General features: G+C 51.1%; 10 protein-coding genes across 10 annotated transcripts; 6 read left to right on the plus strand and 4 right to left on the minus strand.

Moving 5' to 3' along the window:
- Window positions 1–62: 62 nt before the first annotated feature.
- SNOG_14112 (hypothetical protein) lies at window positions 63–2,754 on the minus strand (the record flags this gene model as incomplete). The annotated part of the gene is made up of 2 exons (XM_001804257.1): window positions 63–1,443; window positions 1,502–2,754. The coding sequence occupies 2 exons, from the start codon at window positions 2,752–2,754 to the stop codon at window positions 63–65; spliced, it is 2,634 nt and encodes an 877-aa protein (XP_001804309.1).
- Window positions 2,755–3,063: 309 nt separating this feature from the next.
- On the plus strand, window positions 3,064–4,893 carry SNOG_14113 (hypothetical protein; the record flags this gene model as incomplete). The annotated part of the gene is made up of 1 exon (XM_001804258.1): window positions 3,064–4,893. One exon carries the CDS (start codon window positions 3,064–3,066, stop codon window positions 4,891–4,893), a length of 1,830 nt encoding a protein of 609 aa, XP_001804310.1.
- A 1,696-nt stretch (window positions 4,894–6,589) lies between these two features.
- Window positions 6,590–7,699, plus strand: SNOG_14114 (hypothetical protein; the record flags this gene model as incomplete). Its single annotated transcript, XM_001804259.1, has 1 exon — window positions 6,590–7,699. One exon carries the CDS (start codon window positions 6,590–6,592, stop codon window positions 7,697–7,699), a length of 1,110 nt encoding a protein of 369 aa, XP_001804311.1.
- Window positions 7,700–8,137: 438 nt separating this feature from the next.
- On the plus strand, window positions 8,138–8,454 carry SNOG_14115 (hypothetical protein; the record flags this gene model as incomplete). Its single annotated transcript, XM_001804260.1, is given in 2 exon segments — window positions 8,138–8,154; window positions 8,172–8,454. The coding sequence occupies 2 exon segments, from the start codon at window positions 8,138–8,140 to the stop codon at window positions 8,452–8,454; spliced, it is 300 nt and encodes a 99-aa protein (XP_001804312.1).
- A 31-nt stretch (window positions 8,455–8,485) lies between these two features.
- On the minus strand, window positions 8,486–9,890 carry SNOG_14116 (hypothetical protein; the record flags this gene model as incomplete). Its single annotated transcript, XM_001804261.1, has 3 exons — window positions 8,486–9,436; window positions 9,573–9,599; window positions 9,846–9,890. The coding sequence occupies 3 exons, from the start codon at window positions 9,888–9,890 to the stop codon at window positions 8,486–8,488; spliced, it is 1,023 nt and encodes a 340-aa protein (XP_001804313.1).
- A 157-nt stretch (window positions 9,891–10,047) lies between these two features.
- On the plus strand, window positions 10,048–12,766 carry SNOG_14117 (hypothetical protein; the record flags this gene model as incomplete). Its single annotated transcript, XM_001804262.1, has 3 exons — window positions 10,048–10,299; window positions 10,601–11,410; window positions 11,732–12,766. 3 exons carry the CDS (start codon window positions 10,048–10,050, stop codon window positions 12,764–12,766), a joined length of 2,097 nt encoding a protein of 698 aa, XP_001804314.1.
- A 69-nt stretch (window positions 12,767–12,835) lies between these two features.
- SNOG_14118 (hypothetical protein) lies at window positions 12,836–14,664 on the minus strand (the record flags this gene model as incomplete). The annotated part of the gene is made up of 2 exons (XM_001804263.1): window positions 12,836–13,311; window positions 13,392–14,664. The coding sequence occupies 2 exons, from the start codon at window positions 14,662–14,664 to the stop codon at window positions 12,836–12,838; spliced, it is 1,749 nt and encodes a 582-aa protein (XP_001804315.1).
- A 387-nt stretch (window positions 14,665–15,051) lies between these two features.
- Window positions 15,052–15,325, minus strand: SNOG_14119 (hypothetical protein; the record flags this gene model as incomplete). The annotated part of the gene is made up of 2 exons (XM_001804264.1): window positions 15,052–15,177; window positions 15,311–15,325. 2 exons carry the CDS (start codon window positions 15,323–15,325, stop codon window positions 15,052–15,054), a joined length of 141 nt encoding a protein of 46 aa, XP_001804316.1.
- Window positions 15,326–15,766: 441 nt separating this feature from the next.
- SNOG_14120 (hypothetical protein) lies at window positions 15,767–16,696 on the plus strand (the record flags this gene model as incomplete). The annotated part of the gene is made up of 1 exon (XM_001804265.1): window positions 15,767–16,696. The coding sequence occupies one exon, from the start codon at window positions 15,767–15,769 to the stop codon at window positions 16,694–16,696; it is 930 nt and encodes a 309-aa protein (XP_001804317.1).
- An 877-nt stretch (window positions 16,697–17,573) lies between these two features.
- SNOG_14121 (hypothetical protein) lies at window positions 17,574–18,225 on the plus strand. Its single transcript, XM_001804266.1, has 3 exons — window positions 17,574–17,772; window positions 17,822–17,892; window positions 17,951–18,225. The coding sequence occupies exons 1-3, from the start codon at window positions 17,704–17,706 to the stop codon at window positions 18,027–18,029; spliced, it is 219 nt and encodes a 72-aa protein (XP_001804318.1). The 5' UTR covers window positions 17,574–17,703; the 3' UTR covers window positions 18,030–18,225.
- Window positions 18,226–18,234: the final 9 nt, after the last annotated feature.

Genomic DNA, 18,234 nt, shown 5'->3' on the forward strand with positions numbered 1-18,234 from the left:
ATATCCCATGCTCACTAAGTTCCACATGTTCCCGAATTCAACTGTATTGGCAAAGCTCCCATTCAAGCCAAGCTCACCAACTCCCACCTCGGTTTCGCCTTCCTCCAATCTGCCAAATCCACAATATCCAACATCTGCACTCTCCTCTTAACCTCGCCCCATCCTTCCATATCCTCGAGCAAAAGAATGTGTAGTTTTTCATTCGAGTTACTATACCTAGTTGTAGGTGCTGACTCCTCGCCCGCATAGCTCTTACACCACCGCGATATATAGACGGCGGTGTGCGATCGTCCAAGTCCTTGCCATGCTGGATCGAGATCGATTACTGCAATGTGTTCGTCGCTGTCTGGTATGCAGACTTTGTGTAGAGGCCTGGTCTCATCAAAGGAAGCGGAAGAATTATCCCATGCGCGACTCAGATCCGGATCTGGGTCAGCGGGGATGAAAACTGTGGCAATGCTGGTGTAGAAGCGGATGATGTGTGAGAGTGGTGGCATGACACCGGGCTTGTGGTTCAAGGGCGACAATTCAAGTTTTTGTGATTTGGAGTGGAACTTGTCGTCTGGCGTGAGCTGACTGAGAGGCATGTGCTGCGGCCAGGTACCCAATGCTTGAGCCCGGAACTCATCGGATTCGTCCTTCGCGCGCGGATGGCCAGCAAGGCGCCAGCAATGGGCATCAAGTATGTATTCGGGTCTCACAGTCGCAACAACTTGTTCGTCGGATGATTCAGGATGAGAAGTCTCGCTCTTTGCGGGTAAGGGCTTCTCCTGCACAGGCACCGCTTCGCTGACTGGCTCGTCTATCAACCGAAATAGATTCGTCGAGTCGTTTGGACAATGGTACCAGTCGAGAGTCCACACAGAGGGGCCGACGAGCGCAGTAGTATTCAGGTCAACACGATAGCGACCCCGAGAAACACGTAGATCAGCGTCCGTCCTTTTACAGTTTTTGAAATGTAGCTCAACTCCAGCATTGCTTCTCCACCCGGTCCAGCTCCAGCTTGGAAATCCCTGTCGTCTCAAATCCATTCTATGAAAAGAGTGTTCCCAAGTTAGACCCCGCACAAACTCCTTGGAAGGAATGCCCCATACGCTGTAGCCAAAGTCGGGTTCAATAGAGCTCAAGATACCGGTGAATGCACGAATAACGTCGCTTTCGAAAGACAATTGCCTTCTACTGTATGCCCTGACGAGTGACCAGAAGTTGCGACCAAAATGCTCCCGATGCGACTCATACGCTGTATAATTGAGTCTTACACCTGCGCTGTTGAGACCCTTCTTTTGAGGATGCCTTCGCTCTCTCATATGAATGGATCCTGATATATTTGCCTTTGGCTCCATGACAGTGTCCTCGAACCAGGTCGAGGCTGCACAATGGTAAAAAACTTGCGACTGAGTGAAAACCAGAAGCCGCTTTGAGAAGACCTTTTCCTGTAAACACCTACATTTACATTCCTTTAGCTTGCGTCATGAGTAAATATCAGAATGTCGCTACGTACCAAGCGCGACTTTCCCAAGGCGAGCTTTTGAGTGCTTCGCCAAAAGTCTGGCGTGCACTAATATACGTTGTGCCTGCCCAGGTGAACGTGGCTTGAGGGTGCTTCCTGGGTAGACTGACACCGAAGATGCCCGTATCCGCGCTGTCGGTGTCACTTACAATGGTCAATTTGGCTGAGCTGTACACTGTTTCCATGGCGTCCATATGTGTTTTGAGCTCATCAGCATCGTTTTGACATATGCACAAGGCGTCGATCCATAGGTATCTAATTGACAAATTCTCAGCAATAACAAAAGCATCCTGGAAAGTCTGCGGGACGTCCTCGTTATCCACGGAGAGAGCGCCTGGTGTTGACAGACGTTCCTGATTGCTGTCTGTCAGTAGCAAGCGTTTGGCACTACCCCACACATAGCTCAAAGCGGCATACTCGGTCGGCTGATGGATACGAACAACGCATTTCTTTTCTACATCGACAAGGCGGAAGTTGTGCAAAACGCACATCATCTTTGGTCGACAACCGTCAGGATCTGTGACCCGTTCTTCATGTTTGTCGAGATAGTTGCTCGTGCAGTCGTCCTGAGGACTGGAAGAGCTGCTTGCCTCGCCGCACGGTTGCTTCTCATGCGTAGAAGTGCATGCGCCGAGCCATTCTCGAACTAAGTTGAAATCAACTGTACCTCCTACCGCTCGACCTACGAAAGCCTCAGTGTCTTGGGTCACTTCTATTGCTCTTGAGCCTTTGCGTGCAGCCGGCAGAATGAAATTAAATGCTCTCAAACCATAGGCTTGCGCGTTGGACATTTCTTTGACATGGACACCCTGGTCGGTGTTGTCCAGTGGCTGGTATAGCGACAGGATTGGCCTATAATATCGCATGTACTGGGAGACCATGTCTTCCTCTTTGCTGTAGTAGTATTTACTGTTCGACCACTCTTGGTAGGCGCGCTCATAGGGGGTGCTGTGTTTGGAGCCAATAAGTTCAGGCTCGATTCGAACCTGATCGCCATCGCTGCACTGTACGCCAGGTATCGCGTGTGCAGTATCGACTAAGAAGCGACAGCAGCGGCACCCCATGGCCGACGCTCGCAATGCGGACATGTCCCAGGTCCAGATTGGGGCATCTCCAGTCGGTTCGTCGGGGGAGGTTGCAGGAGCGCACCAACGTGCCAACATGTCGCTGCATTTTGAACAAGGCGGCTTGTACCGAAGAGTAACAATCAGCGAGAGAGCGGGCGCGGGCGTGTCCGGTGCCATGTTATGCAAAAGTCTCTAAGACCTGGGAACGGAGAGATTGGTGAAGACGCCATGTTGGCGGCGACACGCAACTAATAATAAGCTGTCAGTCTCGGTTAGGTGCGATTAGGATAGTGGTGTGGTGCAGGTGCATGAAGACTCGGAGTGGCTTGTGCTTGTGCTCCGACTCCCGACGCGACGACGCTAGCGAGAGCTCTGGTTGCAGCTTCCATCTTCGCTGGAGTTTTGGAAGGAGCGCGACCTTGCGATTCTCTCACCCGTTGTCGCGCATCATCTTCGCGCTTGTAGCGACTCGTTCCACGCCGCATAATGACGAGCATCGACGATCTGTTCAAAGGCGCAAACGGCGCGACGAAGCGCAAATTCGAGAATCCCCGCGAAGCCAACCCAACACAAGCCTACAAGTCTGTCAAATTAAGTCCCGAAAGCGACGTCAAGCACGCAGCAACGGTGGCCGATGAGGAAGACGACGACGACGAAGCTGGCCCTTCACTCCCCCCAGACTTCGAAGAGGACGGACCCGGCGACGATGATGAAGGCCACTTCTTCGGCGGAGGACTCGATGAGGACGCGAAAGATGCCATGGACTACCTAGACGCACAAGACGGGGAAGATGCCATAAAAGACGAGAAATACGACAGTGCCTGGCTGCGCAAGCTGTGTTTGAACTTCGAGAAGAGGGTGAACAGGAACGCATCGCTGCGCGCCAAGTACGAAGACGATCCCACAAAGTTCATGGAGTCGGAGGGTGATTTGGACGAGAGCATAAAGAGCTTGAGCACGCTTTCGGAGCACGCAGAGCTATACGAAGAGTTTGCGAAGAACACGGCGGCGGCAAAATTGGTGGAGCTTCTGGCGCACGAAAATACGGACATCGCCATCGCTGCGATTGAGATGGTATCAGAGCTCACAGACGAGGACGTGGCAGGAGAACAGGAGCAGTGGGATGCGCTCGTGGCGGCATTCCTCGAGGCCGACCTGCTGAGCCTGCTGGTGTCCAACTTCTCCCGCTTCGACGAGACCGACTCCGCCGACGCATCGGGCGTCTATCACTCCCTCAGTGTCATCGAGAATCTCCTATCGCAACCCTCGAATACAGACCTGATTGGCAAAGAAGCCGCGCTGGTCAAGTGGCTGCTGGAACGGGTACAGAAGCCCGAAAAGCCTACCACACAGAACAAGCAGTATGCTTCCGAGGTCCTCTCCATTCTCACACAATCATCACGACCGAATCGGATACACATCGCCGAGGCCAACGGTGTCGACATCTTCCTGACTAGTCTTGCGCCATATCGGAGAGACGACCCGGAGAAGGACAGCGACGAGGAAGAATACATGGAGAACATGTTCAATTGCCTCGCGTCAATCACCGAAGAGCCAATAGGCAAGGCGAAGTTCTTGGAGGCCGAGGGTGTTGAGCTGTGTCTACTCTTGGTGAGAGACGGAAAAACGAGCAAGAGCCGGTCATTGAAGGTGCTGGACCATGCATGTGGCTACGCCGAGGATGCGCCACCAGAAAAAACGCAAACAAACGGTGCAAGTTCAAAAGCGAAAGTTCCAGACGAGCCGTCGCCAAACAGCGCCATGGCCGTTTGCGAGAAGCTCGTGGAATCAAGAGGCCTAAAGCCACTCTTCAGCACATTCATGAAGACGAAGAAGCACGACCCCGAACAGACCGAACACATCCTCGGCATATTTGCTTCTCTACTCCGCTCATTGCCAGGCAACTCAGACGCACGTTTCCGACTACTTGCAAAATTCCTCGAGAAGAATTACGAAAAGATCAACAAACTAGTTGCGCTCAGACGAGACTACGCCAGCCGCGTAGCAGCCTTCGACGACAAGCTGGCAGACCGGAAACGAGGACTGTCCAAAGAAGAGCAAGACGATCTTGAACTGGAGAATGTTGCGACTCGGTTGAGTGAGGGTTTATACTGTCTCGAGCGCATCGATGCAATCCTGGCATGGCTGGTCGCGGAAGACGACGGAGCTAAGACTGCTATCATTCAAGCGCTGGGCGATCGAGACGAGGGCCTGGGAGACTTGAAGAAGACGCTTCAAGCACAACTCGATGGAAATATGGAAGTTGAACGCGCGGAGCGAGAAATGCTGGAGACGCTGGTTGGATTTCTGGATTGAACGACCTGGAAGAAGTCGCTGCCAATAACATGTACAATAGTTCCGTTCGCGTCGATATTAGCGAAGCCATACGAAACACATCCTTGCCGCATACTTTTGCGCTTTCTATGGAAGTATCTGCGTTCCCTCACATTCTCACCGGTCTAGGCATGCCGAAGGCTCGTTCCGCTACACCGCACCAACTTCAGCTAAGGCCGTCTTGGCATTGGTATTGGTGGCGTCCTGTTGCGAACTAGCACGCTCGTTCAGCTCTATCTCCCAAGGCCAGCTGAGGCATCTCGACGACCCCTCGTAGAAAGTCGCCTATAAAGCGATAGGACCTATCTCGTGTGTATAAGTGTGGATCCTTCGCGGAAAGGTTCGGCGATTGACCTTCACTGATTTCCATTTCTGGCTATGCTTACAGGATCACTCCGGTACCATGTCTTTCCTCACACACTGGATCGTGCCAGGACTCAACGCGATAGTACTCAACAAAGTGTTTCCCGATTATTATATCACCAATGCGCTAGCAGTCTTCTTCGTTTCCTATCCATCGTCACTCAAAGCTGTACGATGGTCGCTTGCCGGTTACATAGACATGCTATACCTCACTTATGGTTATCAGCGCGCCTATTACCGCCTCGGGATCTTGCTGGGTTATCCACTCCTTTCTCGCACACTGCCTTTGTGTTGGTCCCTTCTCTGTGTGGTCGTTCAAACCATGTGGAACAACGCGGTGCAGCTATTTACGCTCGCGCTATGCTCTGCAGTCGCCTGGTACTTTCTTTCTCGTGTATGGCGAAAACGAATAGCAGCATTGTCAATTGAGGTGCAGGTGTGCCTACTCATTGTCCCACCCTACCTCATCTACGTAGCGTGTGTGGCACTTGGATTCATACTGGACGGAGCAATACTCGCGAAAGCTTTCATCTCCGATATGATACGCCCAGCGCCGCCCGCATTTTCCTACGCGTTCACACCACCCTTGAAACAGAATACTCAAATTCGACTCCTGAAACTTCACACAAGACGCCCTTTCTGCAATGTCTCTGGGGAGCTCATCTCTTGCGACATTAGCGACGTCCCGAAGTACCACGCGATATCTTATACTTGGAATCATGGGCCAGAGACTCAACATACCATCATAATCAATGGTATGGGATTTTTGGTTCGAAGGAACGTCTACGATATCCTTCAGCGGTGCAGCTCGTATTTCGAGCCGCAACTTATCTGGTTGGACTCCATCTGTATCAATCAAGCAGAGCCGATACCCAGTGAAAAGACGGCTCAAGTAAGCATGATGCAGGAGATATACAGTAGAGCCGCACATGTGCTGGTTTGTCTTGGGAATGGCCCGGCCTATCTTGCAATCAATTTGATGTTTGAGCTGCACATGGTGGGACAGTTTATGGGCGACGCGTATCTTACTCATCATGTGGGGGGCTTCCACGGGCGCCAAAAGACGGATCTATACCTACACGCCCGCATCAAGGCTTTGCACGAGCTGTTGCAACATCCGTGGTTCCAAAGAGTATGGGTTGTGCAAGAGGTTGTGGCGGCTAAAGAGGTCACAGTTTGTTACGGGCAGCAGCTCATACCATGGACCACGTTCTACGAGAAGACGAAGGTATTTTCCGGCCCCGTAGTTTCGACAATCGCGGCGCTTGGTTCCAATAAAGGAGCACTTCACAATGCGCATTCGTACCTTGGTATAATGAGTCTTCCTCTCATCGTTGCCTATCGCATGGAGTACACTAGCGTCTTCGGACCGAACAGCATCAGTTACCTCCTCCGCGTCTTCGGTGCCAGAGAAGCCAAATGGCCTCGGGATAAGGTTTTCGCCTTGATCGGGATATCCAAAACATACGCCGCCGATCTCAAACAGCTTGTGGACTATAAGAAAACAACGACCGAAACGGAAATCATGCTGGACCTTGCCCATTTCCTGCTCGACCACAAAGAAGCCATAGATGTGTTGGACTTTGCTGGCATTGGATCCCACGGCTACAACTTGGACTTACCGTCCTGGGCAGTCGACTGGACCGTACCGCGCTCAGGCATGCCACTCTACACCGAATTTGCGCCCGAAACCATCAAATACCACGCCACCAAGAACCAGCGCGCGCACATGATCCGGGGCAGCTCCCGCCGTGAAGTCATCGTCCGAGGCCAACTCGTCGACCGCATCGCCTCTATAGCACCCTTGCCCATCCGAGAAGGCAATCCATCAGACTCAACCATAGCAACACTCATGTCATATCCCAACACCGCACTCACTCACGCCCGCAGACAACTCCCGGAATCCTACCGCCATATGCACTCCCAACCTCTCGCCGAAGCCGTCTGGCGCACACTCATCGGCGACCGCACACACTCCGCCCGCCCCGCGCCACCACACTACGGCGCCGCGCTGCTCGCGCAAGTCGAAATGATGCTCTCCATGGGCGCACTTGCGCAATCATTTCAACCTAGCCAAATCATGACCGAGGCGAATTTATCCCGACTACACGCGCAATTGGGCGAGGAGCGCGTGCGCCAGTTCCAAGAAGCCAGTCAGCTCCTGCAGGAGATTGACATGTTGTATGATGATAGCAAGAACCAGGCGCCGTTGGTGTTTTGTACGACGGAGAAGGGGTGGATGGGTATGGTGCCGAGGGGGAGTGAGGTGGACGATTGGGTGGGGTTGCTTTGGGGGATGCATGTGCCGTGTGTGCTGAGGGAGGTGGGGACGAGGTGGAGAGTTGTTGGGGGCGCGTATGTGCATGGGATTATGGATGGGGAGGGGGTGGGAAGGGAGCTAGAGAGGGATTTCAGGGTTGTTTGAGGAGATGAATCTGAAAAGAGTGTTTTGTGATGGCATTCAGTGGTATGGACGAGTCTGAAACAGAGATTTCGCAACAGGGAAGGAAAAGGGCATTACGGTCGTTACTAGGAGATAACCAAGCATACTAGCTCGATTAAGTGAATACTGCAATACTCAAGTGCTTGTTACGAGTCTCTTGGTATCGTCTACAACTCGTTTCAAGCCTCGTTGATCAACCTGTAGCTTACACGCATTGTTACGATAATTATAATCTCATCTCCAACCACTGCTCTCTTTTTATTTAGCCCTAGTAGGTTGTTGCCGGGTTTGGACTCCTTTAGGTTCCTCTTAGGCGGCTCCTTGTTGATGTCATACGATGCATCGACCAAAACAACCGTTGCATTCGCAAAGGATGCATCCAACTTGCCAGCCAAACAAGCCCAGAGATCACAATCCACTATGACTAAGATTCGCTGGTAATGAATGCTCGAAGTCTGACGCAAAGGCCGAAACACGAGTCTGATCGGCAGATTCCTCTGTTTTCTGTCGAGATCGAATCGGACCTCGTTGAGCTCTCTTCGCAGTCCGTATGGGGCCCAGATGCCGCACTGCTCAACATCGATGGTTTCGATATTGAGTCTAACAGCAGCAATTCTGGTCTTTACGTTAAATGGGTTTGCTATCTTGTCCAGTACGTAGAGAGCTGTAGGGATCGAATCCCCTGGAGGGCCGTCATGAAATCGCACATGTGGATCTACCCGAATGAATTGGTCTGAACTTTTGTGCGTACGCCGCAAGCGGATGACTTCAGGTACTTCGTCGCTGCCACTTCTGCAGCCTAGGGTGGCCATGTATTCGACCCTGCGAAAACTGCGAATATCTATTGTCCGTGATGGGCAGTGAAATGTGGAGGCCCATATTCGTTACTTCGAAGGGTATAGTAAACCTCGTATCGACACGTCTCATATTGTTACAGTGCCGAAACTCGTTCGGAGTCCGTGCGAGAAGGCCGCGAAGGGTTGTTCGGGTAGCAGACTCATCTATCCAACTGAAGATTGATTGATCTCCAGACCTTTTGATTATCTCTTCTTGGAGTCTGATGAATGCCTTACGTCCTTCACCATACAACAATGGCATATTCACATCGAACAATCCCATTAAGCAATACGCAACATCCTCAACACGTCTGGTTTCCCGATTCGAAGCCCATCGCATTCGCTGAGCAACGCTAGCGCCATCAATAGACGATTTTCCGTCCAGAATGTCCCTGTCTATCCCGCAACGGCGAGAGATAAGTTCTGAGGATATACTTCTTTGCCCCATGTCGACCCAAGACGAGGAGTAGAAATTTAACTTCTTCGGCGCGATGAGTTCTTGCAATGTCCAGCCCCGAGAGAACCATTTGCTCTCGACAACGAGTTCCGCTGGCATCAACGATTCCAGCTCTTTCTCATATGTGATATCTTCAAGATACGCGTAACAGCATTCGGCGTTGTGATACCACTGATACATTGAATTTATGGCTTCTGAAAGCTCCCGCGTGCTACTGCGTTTGTCGATGCAGCATGTGTCTACCCAGCACCAATCGATATCCTCTTTTTTTGCTTGCGCGGCGCAGTATTTGATCTTTCGGATTCCTTTCATCCGTTCGGCTGTCGCGGGGGAAAACGAAAACTGCTCAAAGCTTACTTCTTCCTCTCCCCATCGATGAGAGAGAATGGCATAAGGCGGAATGGCATCGCCCCAAAACTCCGAAAGCTGAAAAGTTGTAACATTGATGAGTCTCATCGCGATGATGCGTACTTATCAGTGATGGAAGGGATGTGTGAACGAATGTAGTTGCGATGCAACCGAGGGGTATCAGGCTGCACGCTCTCGCTTCTGCCTGACTGACCTGACGAGGTGCAGTCACGACGTCATTCTAGAGAGACATCTAGCATTGAATTCTAAATGTTGCTATCTTGACTGCCGTAAGGTATCATATTTGGCGAAATCAACCATTGCTCTAGAACCACAAGAATTGAATCAGGATTACCACAGTAGTCTTTTCGTCGCAAGCGCGAGCACATTACCTCTATTCCATCAGCGAATCAGTGCGGCTGCATAAGACATTTCAAGGTCAGGCTAGGCTATGTAGCGATAGCCACAGCAATGCTGCATAACTAACCTCGATTTGCTCACCGGTCGCTGAAGATAACTGGGTTACCTGCATCTCGGTAGCCGCGCTCGCTCAGCCTTCGGAGTATACAATGTATTGGTCTGGCGACACCATTGCCAAGCAAGCACCCGAGTCAGCCCCAGCCTGACATCTTTCTCCATTCCATCTCTCTCACGCAACGACCTTCGTCATTTATCGCATACGAATCATCATGCCGGTAACCTTCGGCTCTGTTGGTGATATCATCTCTGTCTGTCTCTTGGTGAAGGACCTGGTTGATGCCCTCGACAAGGCGCGTGGATCCAAGGCTGAGTATCAATCACTAATCAGAGAGCTTTGGATTCTGGATCGTAGCCTCCTAGAAATCGATCTGCTCGCAAGGACCCATGGAGGTGGCGCGACGCCTGAACTGGAAGCGTTGTGTGAGACGGCAAAGAAAGCCGTAGACCGATGCAGGAATCTTGTAAGCGCTTTCTCCGTGCGACTACAGAAATATCAAAAGAGCTTTGGAGAAAATGAAACAGAAACCTTCATCAAAGCCACGTCAATGAAGCTACGATGGTCTATTGGAGAGAAAGATTCAATTGACAGATTTCGAGCCGAAATTACTGCAATAAGTGCAAGTCTACAGATTTGTTGGCCACGGCAAGCGTGCATGTTTCTCCCAACAGAATATGTACAACAACCAAGCTAATAAACACGGCAGGAGACTCATGAATATCACTGGAAGGAATATGAGAGACCACATGACCTCCATCAAACAGCTGGATGAATCAAACGCCAGAAAGCAGGACGCTATTCTGAAATCCATCAACGACCGTCTGGACGACACCAATCGCTTAATCGCTTGCGGTAGTTTGGTCACTGCCAACATTGCGGAAGCTCTCCGACTCGATTGGCTTCGACAACTGGGCACGGAGCTTAAAGTCTTTATGCGTCGTATCATAGCAATGAACATCGCTACGTATCATGCGGTCATCAGTATTCAGGCTGCTTTGCCTAGTCGACTTGAAAGAAGTCTTATCGAGGAGCCTTTCGTGCTAGAGGATGCAATTGGTCGAATCGCCCCTGTACATTTACAGTTTGTTACTTCTTGGGATGCATTCAATGCTGTCCTTGAGATCCGCTTCCGGGATATGCAAGGTTCCAAAAAGGTCAAGCAAAAGCAATATGGCTTACAAGACAGGGCAACCAAAAGAGACATCCATCAAAGCCAATCTTGGGAGAGAGCATTTCTCCCCGGCCAACGAATCGAGATGAGCTTCCTCTTCGACACCCAGGAGAGCGAAAACAGTCAAGGTATCGTCACGTGTCCTGGATGCCAAACGCTGTCTACTAGTCCCACCCATGTCGAGATTCAATGTGAGAATTGTAGAATGTGGTTTCGACGATTCACCATCTTGCAAGACGTGGATCCTCCACCTCAAGTTCCGGTTCCCTCACCTTGGCGATCAGGATCAAAATTTGGGAAATCTGGTTTCACTGGAATGATTTCTGGCCCAGTAAGATCCGGCAAGAGACGCGTCGCACCAGCTGATGTTGACGGTGAAGACGACTTCAGAGAGTTCAAACGAGTACGTCTAATTATAAGAAGAGAACGCATGAGATTGCAAGCTTTTGAAAAAAGAAAAGGAAGTCGGGTTCTAAGGACCTTTTCGACCCTCTCGTCGAGTGTGATGCTCGAGCCGTCTGCCAAAATCCGCGAGTCTCATCAGGGCGAACGAACGCTCGTTCCACAGGTGCGGGGTTCAGAATGTATAGGCAATACCCAACCATCGACGCCTGCCGCCGTAAAAAAATCCTTGGATCACGCCGAGATTGTGAAAGGAGAGTTAGAGAGGGCGAGACAGTCGGGCTTAATATCTAAAACGACGATTCAGACAAATTCCTACCAGAGCGGTAGTACAGAGAGTAATCATGTCAACAGAATGGACATTGACCAAGTGGCCCCTAAAAAAGAGAAGTATTGGGACCCAAAGTGGTTCCCTCGGCAGAAGTCTGCAATCGGATCTGAACAGCCTCGAATATCTTTCTTTGGTGATAAACCGGTGGATGAGGATTCCCCAGGGGTAGGACCAGAATGCCTGTCTTGGCGACGAGACGCCATCGAAATCATTCCCGACCGGGTACTCATTGAGTGTCCCTGTCTCACTGCACCAAAACTTCAAGTGTATTCCCAGCTATTTCACCATCTCGACCCCGCTATTCTCACTGTCGAGGAGATTCATTCAGCGAAGGAATCTCTAGCTATTACAGTATGGTCTCGTGCGCAGGTCGATCCATCGTCTACAGGAGATAGTCTATGGTCTCGGACGGCCCATCCTGATGATTTTATCTGGCCTTTGTGTGCGCTGAGCGTATATGTCTCAACGAAGAAATTACTGGGTATCGACAAGATAGACGGGAATCTGGTCGCTCCCTCAAGAGTCCTACGAGGCACGTGGTTCCAATTGCCGAACACCGACACAGAGTTCTATGGTGCCTCCATCGGCCGTTGGATATTCGATTGGACTTGTCATTACTTCAACGAGGAAGCACTGTTGCGTGCAGCTTTGAAATTCTGGAATACCATCTACACAACGGAGAAGAACATGCTCACGTTAGTCCATTCGCGAAATGAACGTAGGCGTTTTTTGGAGAAAGCGGATCTAAACTTTAGCCATTCCATCGTCTGTTATCGTTGTTTTTGGTGGCAATTACACGAAATTATGACAACGATTCGAACGCCGAATGGAGAGGACTTCAATGGCATTACTTCACTGGTCGTCGAGGATTACGCGAAGGCGTTTCTGAAGCGTTTCTTCTTCCCCACGCCTGGGGATGTGGGTGGGAGTTACAAGGACAATGTAGCATTACTAGAGCGTTGCTCGATGTACTTCGCAACAGAACTGGCGGAGCTCATGCATGGAGAGGAGAAGGAAGCGAGGTAGTGAAGTAGATCACTTGTACATGGGCACCGTATTATTGCATATGAGTACTGAAGACTACACTCTCCATATCTATGCTTTCCAAGGCTTTCCGTATCCCTTTGGCTTCCAGCACTCCAACCACGAGCTCAACGCACTCGTAAAATAACCCCTGCTCACAGCACCATCGGGCACAGTCACCCCAATAGTCCTGAAGTCATAGCAATGCTGCGCGTTAGAAAGGACGAATCCAAACAAACTGCTCTTATCTGTCTTGGCTCCGCACTTCGGGATGTCTTGAGATACCTTGACCTTCGGCGCGAAAGGCTCCGCGCTGGCTGGTGAGAGTGTTCGCCAGGGGTCGAATTCTCCATTAGACCAGTAGGTGTTTGAGGGGCGGATGGACCAGCCACCAAACTTGCGGTTTGTCTGGTCAACGGCGGGCCATTCAGGGAAAAGGTCGCGTGGTGCATCCGGGAATTGACGATGGCAGATGTCGTGCTGGTGCACGAGCGAGTTGTATTTGGAAACGAGTTGGCGCGGTCCAAGGTTTGCGGACTGGAAGTACCCTGTAACGATGGTCTGTTAGCATATCGATCGGGATGTGCTGATAACATTTGGCAGAAAGAATGGCTGCATGTTGACTTACCCCACTGTGTGCAGTACTGCCATGTCCAGCTGATCATGGCCGGGTCTGTGAACTTCCTGTCCAAATCGCAATCACCGACTACATCGGCTTTTCCCGAGCAATTTGTCTCTAAGTACATGTTGACGTTTTTCGCGAAGTATGGGAAGCTTGCCCATCCCTGCACTGCTTGTGGGATCTTCTGGTCGTAGCTCGGCGCGCTGGTGGTATTCGTACCATTGCCGGTCTCGATCCAGTCGCAAAGCTTCCTGAGTCCAGTATTGCCGCCCTCCATGCCGTAAGACTGCCATGTTACGAAGACAGTAGTCAATGCATCGGCAAACGTCGCATGACTGTTCTTCTCCGCGCCTTTGCCAAGAAACATGATCTTGAGCTGATCTGCTGCAGCATTGTTCTTGCTACCACGATCAAATACGCCGTCGATGTATCTTGTCGCGGCCTGGATATCTCTCGAGCAGTTTCCAAAGCCGTACTTTTGCATGCCTCGCCAGATAGGCTCAAAGTAGAAACTTTGATCAACGCTTGCCTGAACAGGTGCTGAAGAAGCGTAGCTTGCGTAGATGGTATCGGGATATTTCTCTCGCATGAATGCTGCACGCATACCCGGGTAACTTCCGCCAACGAAGACCCATGGTGTTGTCTCCGGTGTGAGGGTGTAGTTAATCCCGCGGTTCTTGAGTGAGAACTGAGACGCAAAAGCCGCAACGTCCGCAAGGCTCTGCTCTGTGTTCAAGAATCGGAACTGTTCCGCTGGGGTATCGATATTAACCGGTCCACCGGGACTGCTATTTCCGTAGAATCGATGCTCCCACACAATCCCGATACCGTTGTACTTGTCGACAATCTGCTTGAAGAAACTTGTGGAATTCTGGATGCGGAAAAGCGCATTTGTAGAGGCGTTGCCTTCGCCTACGTCGTAGATGAAGACAGGGCCGCCAGGCTTATAGGAGCTCGACGCAGCCCAGTAGCGGTTGTTGAACGTCCCGTGGTTCTTGGAAGGATCGAAGTGATCGAGAGGAAGAGTGACATATTCTTCGGGGATGATCTCGGTGGCTGGTGGCGCGGAAGCATCTGCGACACTGGCGATCCTGAAATCAGCTTCGCTAACGTCCGCGTCGTTAAAGGAAGGGCCATCGATATTGACCGGGGTACCGTCGGGATTGAGTCCCATGTCTGCCATGAGATCAAAAGAGCGTGCGAAAGCATTGTTCATCAGCGCGTTCGTCGTCTGGGAGACAGCCAGCACAAGTGCCGGAAGGCACGTTGAAGCACGCATTTTTGCTAGTCCTGCACTTTTCCAGCGAGGCTAAAGCGAGTGATCAGAAAGACGACGAGCAGATGAAGTTGCGAGTATCGAATAATATACCTACCAGTGACTACTTCAACCCGCGCGTTTAATTGAACAAACGCCTAATACCCGGTGATCACTTCAAATAAGAAGGAAGATAATATAGAACTTCTACGATAAGTCAAGTGCGCGCACATATACTTTCGACCTTCCTTGTCGGGGGCGATTAACCCGCACCTGCCTATCCTGGCAACGTCGTAAATCATCAGGGATGAACACCACTCCCGCCACTCGTGTTCTACCGCAGAGATTCACGAGAACCACCGCAGCAAGACTGACCGCCGAGATTGCGCCAGCCCACCCAGGAACTGAATCCTACGATTTTGCAACGGTAAGAAGCCTCCAAGAGCTGCTTGCAAAATGATGCTTTAGCAGGTCGTACTTCCTAGCCACGCTGGCTATCGCACTTTTAGGCGGTATGGTGCAGCTAGAATCCGACATCTTGATGGGGGTCAGTATCTGAAATAAGCTCAAGGACGCAATCTTGTCTCCAAAGCTTAAGTGCGGATGCGACGAGGGGAAGCCACCGGCCAAGCTTCTAGACGCCGATTGGACTGGGCAGCTTGGGACATACCGGCATGATTGTCATGATGGACCAAAAGTCCTATGGTTGATGAAATTCCCCACAACCAGAGTTTGAATATCGACTTGACAGTGACAGCCAGCGCCGGAGATGTTCTTGAAGTCGCGCATGTGAGCTAGATGACGCGTGGGCGGCGACTTCAAGAAGCCATCCGCATGGCGGTGAAACACGGTCGCATTATTGACGGACGTCTCCAGACTCGCCCTTTGGATGCGCAAGAAAGAGATCTGCCTGCGAGCCTCGGTGGTTCTCGGTGGGAAGAAGGTAAAATTTCGTTGAATGTGGCACTGTGGTAGCAAAGTCGTAGATGTACGACCGCCGGGACTTGGTGCGGATTACGTAACGCGTTTCGAACTCCAGAAATCGTTGCGCTATCTCACAGCGAACCAGAACCATCGTTACCTCACTTTTTCCCTGTCCCTCTGTAGTCTTGGATTTCGCTTGACGATGACACGCTTAACCAAGGCCGGGGCCGAGAACACGATTTCTGAAATCACAGAAGATTCTTCAGCGGCAACAACGACATCTTTCAAAGACCAGCTAAGCAAGTTCCAATACTCCGATGGAAACGCACCATTGAATATTGGTACTGCTGAGTCAGGGCGTCCTCAACGTACAGCCAAACGTGCGAGGCCTGCAGAGCCAGATGTTGTTACCACTGCATCCACGCCTTCTCCACGGCCAAAGAAGAAGCGCGCATCCAGCAAATATGCAGATCCATCCAAATATGCCCACTTATCGCCATTGGTCGATATTTTAGAGCCAAACCTGATCTGTGTTTTCGTTGGTACAAACCCTGGTGTACAAACCGCAACTGCAGGCCATGCTTACGCGCATCCGTCGAATCACTTCTGGAAGCTACTGTATTCCTCGGGTCTCACTGATCGCCGTCTCAAGCCAGAAGAAGATCGCAGTCTACCCGCACTGTATTGCATGGGTAATACGAACATTGTTGAGCGCCCATCAAAAGACGCAGCGGAGCTGTCGAAAGAAGAAATGGCTGCAGGTACAGCGAGTCTTGATGCAAAGTTCGTAAAGTACAAGCCTGAAGCAGTTTGTATCGTTGGCAAAGGCATCTGGGAGTCGATATGGCGTTATCGGTATGGAAAGAACATGGGCAAGGCGGACTTCAAGTATGGATGGCAGGACGAGAAGCACAATATGGGCAAAAGTATGGACGGTGAAGAGACGGATGCTAATGGCGAGGTCTGGAACGGCGCGCGTGTTTTCGTCACGACAAGTACAAGTGGTCTCGCAGCAAGTCTGAAGCCAGCCGAGAAAGAAGCGATCTGGAAGCCATTTGGAGAATGGGTGCAGAGAAGAAGGGAGGAGAGAGGTTTCATCCCCAGATCATCGGATGTGCCGGAACCATCATGACAAGCAGGTACCCGAAAGGGGCCACACTTGCGGTCAGACCCATGATTCGCAGCACCTGAAGAACGCGAGATCAGCCCTTTAGGCTTCACCTGTCACAAATCGGCCCTGAAAGACACCTTCCCGCCCTACTAGCCTGCGTGAAGTTCAGCGGTTCCCTACCAATGGTGCCGGATAGGCCCGCGACGACAGCACCGCCTCAACGCTCCGGAGCGAATTGAAAACCACCGCGTATAAGCAGCCACACTTGCAGCGTGTTCAGCTAGTAGATAAGAAATGCCTCAGTACCGTCTCTAGTATGTACTTCCGACATTGGAAATTACACTGTTCACAGCCACGTTCACGAACCCTGAACCTCAGGGGCCCCACTCGTACCCCAAGCGCCACAACTATGCTCCAAGAGCCTTAGCGCCCGGAAGACCGGCACGCTTGCATGGCCTGAGTGAACCTCCACTCCATGCTCGACGTGTGTGTAGAAAGAAGATACAGTTGTAATGAGGAGAGTTCATAAGATTCACAATGTCGGAATCGAAAGACAACTGGCAATGGAAGCGCGACAATTCCTCGCAACTGTGTAAATATGAAGATTCAAATCATCTCATGTGAAGAGCATGCATGCGCCTCACCCCAGTACCAAGAAGCACGCACACGCGTATCCAACAGGGGTACATGCAGTCCACGTTACAAGTTAGCGCATCACATCGGCCACACTTCTGTGGCGCCTTACCGTATGCCTCGCAAAGAACATCCGTTGTTCAGCGCGTTGACGCGTGCACCAATGCGCCCTTTTCCCAGGAGTCCGAAATCGTGCCGGAAAGCCGAGACGCGTGTGTTTTTAAAGTGACCCTTTGTGAGCCACAAAGTCCACATTGACATCTGCCACACTTCGTCTGCCACACTTGACACCTGCCACACTCCTCCCGCTGCAGACTCAAACAACACCAGCCACGTCTAACGCTTAACTCAACCTCAACTGAGGCGTTCGCATCAAAACTACAGCAAAGTTCAACATGTCCTACAACCAACAACCCCAAGGCTATTACGCCCAACCACCACCGCAGGGCTATCCTCCGCAACAAGTCCGTTTCCCTCTCCTTCTCCCCTCCCAACCAACCTGACAAAACGCAGATGCAATACACCCAAGCCCCGCCCGCACCTGCCCCAGAACCCAAGAAAGAACGCGGATGTTTGGCAGCTTGGTGAGTTTAATCCACGTGTTCGGGAACAGGACAATTCGAGCTAATACGAACTATTTAGTCTGGCAACATTGTGCTGCTGTTGGCTATGTGGCGAGACGTGCGAGTGTTGTTTGGATTGTTTTGATTGTTGCTGTTAAGCAGGGGCGGGATGTGTCGGATGTTAAGATAGGATGAAAGGGGAAGGGGGAAATGGTTTGCTAGGATAGTTTTTCGAATCAGGATTTCTTTTGGTGTGTTTATATTCTGATTCTAGACGGGGAGGCAGTGATGGTAGGTGATGGATGTGGTGTATAAATGCCACTCGACAATTCCATTCCATTTGTTCTTACATCACATGCTTCA

This window comes from Parastagonospora nodorum (genome assembly GCF_000146915.1).
Source record: "Parastagonospora nodorum SN15 chromosome Unknown scaffold_30, whole genome shotgun sequence".
Taxonomy (NCBI): Eukaryota; Fungi; Ascomycota; class Dothideomycetes; order Pleosporales; family Phaeosphaeriaceae; genus Parastagonospora; species Parastagonospora nodorum.

What these genes read in the sequence shown, in the direction of transcription:
- SNOG_14121 (XM_001804266.1), top strand. Translation starts at nt 17,704, where the DNA reads ATGTCCTACAACCAACAACCCCAAGGCTATTACGCCCAACCACCACCG. An exon ending in AGGGCTATCCTCCGCAACAA is followed by an intron (nt 17,773 to 17,821) that starts GTCCGTTTCCCT and finishes GACAAAACGCAG; the next exon opens with ATGCAATACACCCAAGCCCC. An exon ending in CGCGGATGTTTGGCAGCTTG is followed by an intron (nt 17,893 to 17,950) that starts GTGAGTTTAATC and finishes CGAACTATTTAG; the next exon opens with TCTGGCAACATTGTGCTGCT.